Genomic DNA, 13,036 nt, shown 5'->3' on the forward strand with positions numbered 1-13,036 from the left:
GAGGCTGTCAGCACTTGGCCTGGTGCCATATAAGACAGAGAGAAGGCATACAGGTGTATCAATTCTGCCACAAGAGGGATCAAGGAGTGAGGAGCAGACCTATCGATAGAAGGTTGAGAACATCTCAGAATCCCTAGCAGAGCTTATGGAAGAAGATATTTTCCCCCAAAGGCAGGTAGTAAAGACTGGCCGCTTCAGATGTGTAGACAGCAACACAAGACTTCCAAGGAATGTGAAAAACCAATGAAATATGATGCCACCAAAGGATTACAATAATTTTCCAGTAACTGATTCCAAAGATGGAGATTTGAGTTGTACCTGATAAAGAATTCAAAATAGATAGTTTAAAGAAGCTCACTGAGCTATAAGGAAACACATAAAGACAATTCAATAAAATCAAGAAAATGATAAATGAACAAAATGAGAAGTTTAACAAAGAGAAATGTAAAAAACAAACATTCTGGAGCTGAAGAATACAATGAATGAAAAAATACAATAAAGAACATCAACAGCAAAGGATATGAAGCAGAAAAGAGAATCTTTGTATTGGAAGACAGGAACTTTGAAATTATGCAGAGAACAACAACAACAACAACAACAAAAACTGAAGAAAGCTTCTGTGATCTATGAGATGCCAGCAAAAAGAAAAACCAATTTGTGAATTATTGGAGTCCCAGAAGAGAGGGAGAGGGGGCAGAAAGTTTACTTAAAGAAATAGTAGCCAAGAACTTTCCATATCTGGAGAGAGATTTGGATATCCAAGTTTATGAAGCTCATAGGTCATAAACAAATTCAAATTAAAGAGATCTTCTCTGAGATGCATTACAGTAAAACTGTTAAAAAGAAAAGAACAAAGAATCTCAAAACAACAAGAGAAAAGAAATTTATAACTTACAATGGAACCCTTGTAAGTTTATCAGCAGAGACCTTATAGGCAGGGAGAGAATAGGACGATAAACTCAAAATGCTGAAAGAAAAAACTGCCAACCAACAATACTTTATCCAGGAAAGTTAACTCTCAGAAAATGAAAGAGAAATAAAGATTTCCCTAGACAAACAAAAGCTGAGGGCATTCACCACTAGGGGACCTGCCTTACAAGAGATCCGAAAGGAGTCTTTCAACTGAAATTAAAGGTTGCTGATTAGTAATGTGAAACATACGAAAATGTACAATACACTAGTCAAAGTAAATGTAGAGTCACATTCAGAATACCCTAATACTGTATTATGGTACCATGCTAACCACTTACTTCTAGGATAATGGTTAAAGGACAAGAATATTAAAAATAACTACAGATCTAATTTTTTAATAAATACACGATGTAAAAATAGGTAAACTGTGACACCAAAAACATAAAAGGGGTGAGCACAAGGGTAGAGTTTTGTATGTGATTGAAGTTGTTATTAGTGTAAATTAGACTGTTGTATCTAAAAGATGTTTTAAGTAAGCGTCATGGTAAACATAAAGCAAAAATCTATGGTAGATTCACAAAAGCTAAGGAGAAAGAACTCAAAGCTTACCACTACAGAAAATCAGTTCACAAAGGAAGGAAGCAAGAGAGGTAGAAAGGGACAAAGGAACAGCAAAACAGCCAGAAAATAATTAATAAGATGGCATTAGTAAGTCCTTATCTATCAATAATTACTCTAAATGTAGATGGAGGGCAGCCCGGGTGGCCCAGCGGTTTAGCGCTGCTTTCAGCCCCAGGCGTGATCCTGGAGACCCGGGGTCGAGTCCCATGTCGGGCTCCCTGCATGGAGCCTGCTTCTCCCTCTGCCTGTGTCTCTGCCTCTCTCTCTCTCTCTCTTTCTCTAATGAATAAATAAATAAAATCTTAAAAAAATAAATGTAGATGGATTTTTTTTTTAGATTTTATTTACCCATGAGAAACACACAGAAAGAGGCATAGACATAGGCAGAGGGAGAAGCAGGCTCCCTCTGGGGATCCTGATTTGGGACTTGATCCCAGGACCCTGGGATTGTGACCTGAGCCAAAGGCAGATGCTCAACCACTGAGACACCCAGGTGTCCCTAAATGTAAATGGATTTCATTCTTCCAACAGAAAACAGAGTGGCTGGATGAATAAAAAAACAAGATCCAACTATATGTTGCTTATAAGAGACTTACTACAGTTTTAATTTGAAGGGGTGGAAACAGATGTTCTATGCAAGTCAAAGCCAAGAGAAAGCAGGGCTAGTTACACTTATATCAGACAAAATAGACTAAGTAAAAAACTGTAACAAATACAAAGAGGATCATTATATACTAATAAAGGGATAATTTCTTCCAGAGGATATAGCAGTCATAAATATATTTATGGCCAACATCAGAGCACCTAAATACAGTGAGCAAATACTAACAAATCTGAAGGGAGACAGTACAATAAGAGTAGACTTCAATATGCTGCTTTCAACAATGGACGGATAATCCAGATGGAAGATCAGTTAAGAAATATTGGGCCTGAATCACACTTTTGACCAAATGAACCTATCAGACACATGCAGAACATTCCATCCAGCAACAGAACACACATTCTTCTCAAGTGCCCCCAAGAACAGTTTTAAGGAGAAAGTTTATAGTTAATAAATTCCCCACATTAAGAAACAAGAAAAATTTCAAGTAAACAACCTAATTTTACAGTTTAAGAGAGCAGAAAAAGAAGAACTAAGCCCAAAGCAGATGGAAGAGAATAATAAAGATCAGAGAAGAAATAAATGGAATAGAGACCAGAGAAATAATATAAAGGATCAATGGAACTAATAGCCATATGTTAACAAAAACAAAATGACAAACCTTTAACTAAACCTATCAAGAAAAAAAGAGAAAAGTCAAATAAATAAAATCAGAAATGAGGGACGCCTGGGTGGCTCAGTGGTTTAGCGTCTGCCTTTGGCTTGGGTTATAATCCTGGGATCCTGAGATCAAGTCTCGCATCAGGCTTCCCAGAGGGAGCCTGCTTCTCCCTCTGCCTATGCCTATGCCTCTCTGTGTGTGTCTCTCATGGGTAAATAAAATCTTAAAAAAAAAAAATCTGTCTCTCATGAATCAATCTTTTAAAAAAATCAGAAATGAAAGAGGAGACATTGTAGCTGATAACACAGAAATAAAAAGGATCGTAAGAAATTACTATGAACAATTATATGCCAACAAGTTGGATAGCCTAGAAGTGGATAAATTCCTAGAAACATGAAACCTACCCAGACTGAATCTTGAAGAAATAGAAAATCTTAACAGACCAATAATGAGTAGAGATTGAATCAGTAATCCAAAGTCTCCCAACAAAGAAAAGGCCAGGAGCAAATGTTCTCCCTAGGGAACTCTACCAAACATTTAAAGAATTAAAGAATTAAAGAAAGCAGTCCTCAAACTCTTTCAAAAAATTAAAGAGGAGAGAACACTCTCTAACTCAGTTTACAAGGCCAGCATTATTACCCTGACACCAAAGTCAAATAAAGACATTACAAAGAAAACCATAGGTCAATATCCCTGATAAACATAGACACAAAAATTTTCTTTCTTTTTTTTAAATGAGTTTTTGGTTTTAATTCCAGTATGGTTAACATAAAGTGTTATATTACTTTCATATATCACAAAATTTTTAAGAAAATTTTCAATAAAAATATTAACCAACCGGAATGCCTGGGTGACTCAATGGTTAAAGGTCTGCCTTTTGCTCAGGGCATGATCCTGAAATACCAGGACCAAGTCCCACATCGGGCTCCCTGCATGGAGCCTGCTACTCCCTCTGCCTATGCCTCTGCCTCTCTATCTGTGCCTCTCACGAATAAATAAATAAAATCTTTAAAAAAGTATTAACCAACCAAATTCAACAGCTCTTAAAAGAACCATGCATCATGATCAATTGTAGTTTATCCCTGGGATGCAAGGGTGGTGTGACACATGCAAATCCATTAATACAAAACACCACATTAATAGAATAAAGGATAAAAGTCATAAAATCATCTCAATAGATGCAGAAAAAAGCTTTCAACAAAACACAATATTTTTTCATGATAAAAATGCCCAATGAATGGTATAGAATATAAGAAGCACAAACCATAAGCAAAAAATGGATAAATTGGATATCAACACAATTAAAACATTTTCTTTTAAGATTTTATTAATTAATTAATTTATTTATTCATTCATTCATTCAGGAGAGACACAGAGAGAGCGAGAAGCAGAGACATAGGCAGAGGGAGAAGCAGGTTCCATGCAGGGAGCCTGACGTGGGACTTGGTCCCGGGTTTCCAGGATCACGCCCTGGGATGAAGGCAGTGCTAAACCACTGAGCCACCCGGGATGCCCAATTAAAACATTTTCATTTAAAAATACCGTTAAGAAAATGGAAGCCACAGACAGTGAGATTCTTGCAAGCACAGAATCAATATTGTTTGTTTTAGCATTATTTTTTGTTTAAAGATACATTTCACATAACATAAAATTCACCATTTTAAAGCGTAATCTCCATGATTTTTGCTATGTTCATTGTGTCTACACTATCACCACCATTTAATGCTGGAATGTTTCTGTCACCCCAAAAAGAAACCTCTTACCTATAAGCAGTTATTTTGAATTTCACCACTTCCCCATCTCCTGGCAACCACTAATCTACTTTCTGTCTACAATGCATGTTCTTTTGTTTGGCTTCTTTCACTTAACAGAATGTTTTCAAGGTCTATCCATGTTGTAACACGTAATAATACTTCATCCCTTTTTATGCTTGAATCATATTCCATTTTGGGGATATACCACATTTGTTTACTATTTCCTCAGTTGGCTGGTTTCCAGTGTAGGGCTATTATGAATAATGCTACAGTGAACATTCAGGTAGGAGTCTTTGTGTGGACATATGTTTTCAATTCTCTTGGGTATATGGCTAGAGGTCGAATTGCTGGATCATATGATAATTCTGTTTAACTTTTTGAGGAACTGTCAAACCATTTTCTTTTTCTTTTCTTTAGTCTTTTGTTTTTTTTTAAAGTAGGCATGGAGCCCAACATGGGCTTGAACTCATAACTGTGAGATCAAGACCTGAGCCGATATCAAGAGTCAGACGTTCAAATGACTGAGCCACCCTGGTGCCCCTCAAACTGTTTTCTGTAAGGGTTTCATCATTTGACATTTTCACCAGCAGCATATAAGGGTTCCAATTTCTCTACCTCCTCACCAACACTAATCGTCTATCTTTTTTATTTTAGTCATCCCAGGGGGTATGAAGTAGTATCTCACTATAGATTTTTTTCTTTCTTTTTTCGTCTTACCCATCCCCCCACTCACCTCATCTCTTGCAACCACCAGTTTTTTCTCTGTATCAAAGACTCTGTTTCTCTCTTTTTCTCTTCATTTGTCCATTTGTTTTGTTTCATAAGTTCCACATTTGAGTGAAATCATGTGGTATTTATCTTTCTCTGTCTGACTTATTTCCCTTAGCATAATACCCTCTAGGTCCACCCATGTTATTGCAAATGGCAAGATCTCATTTTTTAAAAATATTTATGTATTCATGAGAATACACAGAGAGGAGAGAGAGAGAGAGGCAGACACAGGCAGAGGGAGAAGCAGGCTCCATGCAGGGAGCCTGATGTGGGACTCGATCCCAGGTCTCCAGGATCACACCCTGGGCTGAAGGCGATGCTCAACTGCTGAGCCACCCGGGCTGCCCAAGATCTCATTTTTTTATGGCTGAGTAATATTCCATTATATACCACATCTTCTTTATCCATTCACCTAATAGGTGGATACCTGGGTTGCTTCCTATCTTGGCTACTGTAAATACTGCTGCAATAAACATAGGGATGTATATATCTTTTTTAAATTAGTGTTTTAGTTTTCTTTGGGTAAATACCCAGTAGTGGAATTACTGAATTGTATGGTAATTCTATTTTTAATTTTTTGAGGGACATCCATAACGTTTTCCACAGAAGCTGCACGAATTTACATTCCCACCAACAGTGCACAAATGTTGTTCCTTTTTCTTCACATCCTTGTCAACACTTGTTTCTTGTGTTTTTAATTTTAGCCATTCTGACAGGTGTGAGGTGATATCTCATTGTGGTTTTAATTTGCAACTTCCTGATGATTAGTGACGTTGAGCATCTTTTCATGTGTTTATGGCCATTAGCATATCTTCTTTGGAGAAATATCTATTTTGATCTTTGGCTAATTTTGAGGACAATGGTTTTCTGATTGTTGAATTGTATTTATGTGTTGGTATTTTTAGTGGGATGGGTTGATTAGTTTACAATGGTGGTCCTCTTAAGATTATCAAAGACCATAGGCTTTTCCATATACTCAGGTCTTTTGCATTCTTCAGCAACATTTATTTCTAGTTATTTATCTTATTATTGTAAATTACTCCAGTGTTTTAATATTGACAATCCAAAAAAGCATTTGAAATGCTAGGTAATTCCATTCAGGCCAAGTTTTGATCTGCAGCCTCCGGTCTACCCAAGCTACTTGCTTTAAAGGGAAGGACGCTGACACCTCGAGATGCTGAGTGACTTTGTCAAGGCCACACAGTGCATAGGTGGCAGAGAGTGGCACGAAAGCCCAGGTATTCTGCCTCTGTGTTCATCCTGACTCTGGATCCAGAGCTCTGCCATCTCACCAACCTCCAGAAAAATGTCTCAGTCTAGGAAAATGGCAAATAGCCTTATGTGCATCACGGACACCTACTTGCCCAGGGCCTAAAGTCACCAATCAAGAGGAATTAGGGATAATTTGACAACAATTAGGATAAAAGGAGAGTAAAGCAATGGTTGCATGAGAGAAAAAGCAAAAATTTAGATACACACACGCCTCAAACCCTCAAACCTCCAGAGCTTCCTGCCGATGAACCGAAAGGGGGAGTGTGAGCTTCTTGGCCCTGTTGGCAGGTGTCTGTCTTCTCACCAGCCCCACAGTCCTCCACTTCCTGAGGAGGCAGGAGCAGAACAAAGGCGGCAGCCTCCTTTTCTCTTCTGTGTCCCAGCCATGGCTGCCACAGCGTTGGCCTCCTGGCATCATCCTGGGGGAAAGGACAAGGTGATGTGGAAGGTGCTGGTTATCGCGGCCCTGCTGCAGGCACAGCTCCCGGTGACAGGTAAGGCCCAACATGTTGACGGCAAGGAGCTTTAAGAAAGTCTTTGTGCATGTGTGTGGGGCAAGAGGAGGGGTTGTGAGGGGCTGGTATCTCTGTTGAATCCTGTTCTCCCCAGATCAAGGGGCGGCAGAGCAGAGAGGACCCTGCTCGATGCAGGCATCTGCTCATTACAGCCAAGCTGGGCCTGGGTTCAGAGCCAGATAGATGCTTGAGCACACACCTGCCCTAAGTACAGGGTTTTCCAGTGATAAAAGGAGAGAAGGAAGTGCGTGGAGGGGGAGGATGGGGTGGAAGGAGGCAGAAGAGCAGCTGGAGCAGACCCAGTGTGGAGAAAAGGAAAGGGAGTATCTCACAGATGCCTGGTGGGATGAGAAACTGTCAGCCAGGCCATCTTTCTCTTGGCATCTTCTTTCACCCCCTTGCTGACGCCATCATTGCCCCTTTCCTTCTTCCTTTACCAAAAGAACACTTCTCTCGTTGGTCCGTCAGGGTCACGACTGTGATCATGGCTGACTGGAAGCACCTGGATGGGGCAGGGACTAAGCAGCGGCGTCAATGAAGGAGGGAAGGGGTCTTCCTTGGGGTCCATGTCTAGACACAGCTCTGTCATGGCTGCCCTGCACCCCACAGCCAAAGGCTGCCCTGTGACACACCCATCAGGTTAGTGACTCACCTACTGCCCCTCACTGCAAGCAGCTCTCTATCCGAGGCCAAAAAGCTAGAGATACTGACAGAATGTAGGGACAAATGAGAAGATGTGATCTGTTAAGTCACCACTGTGAGGAACACCCAACCAGCAGGAGAACTCACTCATCTTGTTTTAGTTCACGGGAACCTGGCTTTTCTAGAATCCTTTCACTCCTACCATGTTTTCTAGGCCACGTAGTAAGGAGATCATGCGAAGACAAAACAGGCTGTCTCAGGGGATTGGTGCCATGGCATTTTTATAGGAAACAGGACCAGCTGTATTTGAATCTAAAAAAAAAAAAAGAAGGGAGGGTGGTCACAAATAAATGACCTTCCTCTACCTCACAGGTTACCTCGGGGTAGGGGAGACCGTTTAGCAACAATGGTAGGAGGGCAGGAGAGGCCACTGGCAGTTTTTGCTCCTGCCAGGGAACATGGCACAGCCTCAGCTTGGTGCCTCAGGGCTTCTGAGGACTAAATAATCGTGGGGTTTTCTGTAAGATCACAGCTTTCTTCTCAGAAAAGCCTTGTTGGGTATGAGTCACATGGTGCTGTGGGGTGAGGACTCCATTGCAAACCCTGAGCAGCCCATCCTGTGTGCAGGGGACAAGAGGACCACATAGCCTGTGAATTCAGTGATTTCAGGGCAACAGCTGACGGTAGCTGCTTCAGACCCTGGGCTTCAGGCCATGGAGAGAATTCCGCTACACAGAGTTTCCTCACCAGTCCATTTGTGTTGGCCTGGGGGCTGAGGTAGCAGCAAAGTAGAGTCAGAAGAGAAAAAGGAAAAGCTGCTTGGGTGGTGGTGGCTGCTGAGAGTGGCAAACAAAAGCCCCACCAAGCAGACTAGATGGGGGCTGTGCCCCTTTCCACACTTGGCACACATGAGGAAAACGTTAGATTGACTGGATTTTTCATCTTTCCGTGACCCTTGCTTTGCTAGGGTGGAGAGGGACATTTCAGCTTCTCTTAGATAAGGCTCCTAGATGAAAGTTCTTCCAAGCATCTCACCCAGCTGAAGCGAGGTGAAGGGAGACTTGAGCCTTTAACACCAAGGGCTGCAAATGGCACCATGTGGCCTTTACGACTTCACAGGGTGAAGATAGAATTTGAGTTGAGGTCTTCTCTCTTTTCTTCCTCAATTAAGTCACCCATCCCCCAAACTCTTTATAAAAATCCACTTTAAAAAATTATTTATTTATTTATTCATGAGAGACACACAGAGAGAAGCAGAGACAGGCAGAGGGAGAAGAAGGCTCACTGCAGGGAGCCTGATGCCGAATTTGATACCAGGACCCCAGGATCACGACCTAAGCCAAAGGCAGATGCTCAACTGCTGAGCTACCTAGGTGCCCCTAAAAATCCACTTTTTACTAAGATTTTTCCATTTTCCTTTTATGGAAATGCCCAGATTATGAGGATCAAAGCAAATAGTGATCCAGTTTGTCTACACGAGGAGGTGTCCCTGGGTGAGAGTCTGCCTAGATGGTCACCGGGATCTGGGGCTGAAAGTGACAATGGTGGTGTGCTTAACAGCACAGGCGCACTTTTGCCTGGAGAGCCGTCAGCTCCTGGGTACCTATAACTCCCTACCCCGAAGTGGCCAAGAATGCACCAGTGGTCAGTGGCCATTGTCTTGCAAGGCGAGGTCCTACAGCTGTGACACAAAACCTCGGAAAATACAGGTCCCCAGGCGTATTTGCACCTCTACTTTTAGGGAGGCAGCTGGATGTGGTGGCAAAAGTCAGGCCAATCATAGATGGAATCCCAGTGTTGCCACTTTTCTAGCTGTGCAACCTTAGGCAGATTGCTTAACCTCTCTGGGCCTTAGTTTTCTCCCCTCTAAAATAAGGATAACTTTTTTTGCAGAGTTGTAAAGATGAGAAATGAATATAATATGCTTGATACACAGCAGACAGCCAATACATGGAAGTGGTATTAATTATTACTATTATTACATCATGATCTGTTTTCTTGTTCTCAATATCTAGCAACAGGAAATGGAAACCCATGGTTAGAATTCTTAATTTGCTCTCAACTGTGTGGTAAACAGCACTGGGCATTCTCTCCATCTGTTGAAATCCAACTCGTCCTTCTTTTGAGTTCTGAGCATACCCGTTCTAGCACAGGAACATGGTGATCCAGCGGAGCAGTGGGCCCAATCGGGAACAAAGCTCGAAGCTTTGACAGGCCCCAGGATGAGGTTTAGAAATAGCCATTTTTATTTTCTAAGACAACTTATTCTGTAGGGGATGTTCCCCCAAAGTGAAAACATACTCCAAAATATATAATATAAATAATTAGGGGAGGGAAATGAGAGGCAAAATCCGCCAGGTCGTCAACTGGTCAGGATGGCCACCCAGATTTTGTAGCTGAATGTTTGGTGTGCGTGCTCAGTGACTGGATATTTAAGTGCAAACTTCTCGAACGCCAGCTCTTTGCTTAAACCGCTCAGAGCTGGATGTAAGGGGAACTTCTAAGTAACGCCAGGACAAGGTTTTCTTCAACAGCATTTTCACCAACATCTAGTCATCTGGCTCTGTTCATCCAAATGAGCTCCTTAAATTTTTTCCCTTGGCATTTCTCACACTTGCTGGCTTAGAGACCAAGCTGCTGCTGTTGCCCAGTCCTGGGAAGCTCTTGCTTAGGTGAACGACCACTGTTGTATGTATTTTTAATTCTTTTTCTTTTTGCCTCTGTCTTTAAAAAGGTAGATTTAACTTTTACTGGATGTACGCTTTTACTTTCAAGAGTCCCCAAGCATCGTGTCTTGTGTTTTATTTAGAAGGGTTAGGGCCCTCGCTCGGGAACTGGTTTGCATTAGAGCTGTCCAAACACGCTACCTTGGGAATCCTTTTTCTCCTGAGCTGTATTTACCTACGGTCAGCTAATGGATTAAATAAACAGCAGGGATATTTCAACATAGACTTCTCTGCTTGAGCCAACGTTAGTTCTTATTAACACTGAACTGATGGTAGATTTAATCAATTTGAGCAAACATTCAGTCAATTGGTTAAAAAACAATCAAACTAGTCACTTGACATATTAGTTGAGACAAACTATTTAGTCACTGTGGTACTTAGCTGTTCCTTCCAGGCTGAAAAAGTGAGTCTATGTTCCCTGAGGGAAGAGACCACTCCATCTTGCTCAGAGAGGTGTGCGGTGCTTAGTGCACTGCTGGAAGCAGAGTCCACACACCATAAACACTTGTGGAACGAATTAAATAGTGGATGAGTGAAAGAAATCTGGATGTTTCCATGTGATTAAATTAACTTTAATGGTTTATTGAGTGTGAAATATATTGGAGTGGCATTATTTGGAAGTTTCCTCTAGAGGACTTAGCATTTAAATCTAAGCCAAGCAAAAAAAAAAAAAAAAAAAAAAAAAAACAGAACTTAAACTGGTGGAGGGGACAGGGCAATTTAAGTGAACAAAATAATTCAAAATAAGTTGTGAGGATGGTTTAAGATAAAATTTGTTGTTATTAAAATTTTTGATATAAAATTTCCAATATTTGTTTGTTTTGGACATACAAATAAGATAATTTCATATGATCTGAATAATATTATATCTCAAAAATAAATAAGCAAATAAAGAAAAAATGTTAATTTTTCTGACTTGGCTTCAAGACTGGGAAAAAGCAGAAAATAAAAAAAGGCTAACAGTTGGAGAATGTTAACCAACAAACTTTAAAAAAAACCTAATTAATGAGAGGTACCAGGAGAAGAATAAGTTTGTGGATTATGGCAAAAATCACAGTATTAAATTCCCTCAAAATATGGGAAGAATAAAAAGGCAGATTGCCTAACCAATGTGGTCTGATTTGGTCTAGGTTACTAACTAAATGTTCCAAGTAGCTATCACTATTTTCCCCTATCTTAATTTGAGGTGTTTTAATAAAAATATCATAAACTCATTTGAGGAAGTTATAGATTTTTTTAAATCCATAATCTGACAAGCTAACCCAATAACTTGTTGTTTTTATTTCCTTGTGTTCCATTCCAATAGTTTTTATAACTGTATACATATCTTATGTAGTTGCCATCATAAAAGCATTTCCATGTGCTATTTTTTCTTAGTAATCCATTGTAAGCATTTTTTTTTATGCTGAGCTTTCACAATTGGTTTTAATGACTATGTAAGCTTCCATAGTTCATGCATCATATTTTCCTACTTCTTTACTGTTGGACATTTGGGCTGTTTCTGATTTTTGTTATTATAGCCAATCCGGCGAGAAAATCTTTACATACATAGCTTCTAAAATTTCTTTTGAATTATGTTCTTGGGCTAATGTCTCCAGGATTGACAATTAAAAGAATAGGTTAAAGTAAAAAACATTTCGCAGAATACTTTAGGCCTGTGTTGAAAAAAGTTCAGTTGAGGAAAGACAATTTTTTTTCCTAAGGTTCCAACCCTCTGCAAGTGCTTCTATCTTCTCTGGAGCAGCACCATGGGGAAGGAAGGAGAGGGCCATGGAGCTAGAAAGGTCTGGCTTCAGGAGGTGGTTCCTCCCCAGCCTTCCACCGAGGGAAGCAGCCGGCCTGCAGAGCCTTTCTTCCTCTGTAAGATGGCGGTAACGATGTCTACCTCCTGCAGAGGATGATGGAGCAGAGATGCCACTCTGAAGTGATGCACCCAAAAAGGTGCTTGGAACTCAGTAGCCTGAATACCTGGAAAACCATGTGGGCCTGAGTCTCCCAACCTGCTAAAGAGAAAGAACGTCATTTGCCCAATAAGAATAGCTGGAAACACTGGTCCTAACATCTTTTTCCTTTTTTTGTTGCTGAATTGGAATGTAAACTTGGGGGCAGACAGCTCTCTCTGGGCTCTAGTTTCTCATCGGTGAGATGAGGTAGGAGAGAGCTGAACATCCCTTTCACCTACAAAATGAATTGTGTGTGTTCTTGAAATTACGAAGTTTTAAGAACATTTACTTATCGGCCCCCACCCTCCTGATATTGGCTCATAGAATTAGGAAACTAAATTTGGTGATTCCCTGCAGCTCTAAATACTTTTTTAAAATCTGGGCTTCCACCTTATCACAATATTTGTAACTCTCTAGCAGGACCCTCTGTTGTGAAAAATCCAAGGACGTAGTCCAACATTTCTGGCTTGCCCGTTATGCTTATACATTTGCTGCAGATTTATCGGAGGCCACCCAAGGACTTTGTTGACTTGAAGAGGAAGCAGATTGCTGTCTGAAGCAGCCCGATTAGCAGTGGGGGAGTGTTAGGAATGTTCACTGCCCACTTTGCTTGCCTGT

At 40.6% G+C, this 13,036-nt stretch overlaps 1 protein-coding gene across 2 annotated transcripts in view; it reads left to right on the forward strand.

Annotated features, from left to right (window-relative positions):
- Window positions 1-6,941: 6,941 nt before the first annotated feature.
- The window catches only part of CD247 (CD247 molecule), a 73,752-nt gene continuing 67,657 nt past the window's right edge, over window positions 6,942-13,036 (forward strand). For both annotated transcript variants that reach the window (XM_055324036.1, XM_055324037.1), the window contains exon 1: window positions 6,942-7,086. In XM_055324036.1, the coding sequence (XP_055180011.1) occupies window positions 6,978-7,086 (109 nt within the window). In that variant the 5' untranslated portion in view covers window positions 6,942-6,977. The remainder of the gene's footprint in view (window positions 7,087-13,036) is intronic.

The sequence above is a fragment of the Nyctereutes procyonoides genome, unplaced genomic scaffold, assembly GCF_905146905.1.
Source record: "Nyctereutes procyonoides isolate TBG_1078 unplaced genomic scaffold, NYPRO_anot_genome, whole genome shotgun sequence".
NCBI lineage: Eukaryota > Metazoa > Chordata > Mammalia > Carnivora > Canidae > Nyctereutes > Nyctereutes procyonoides.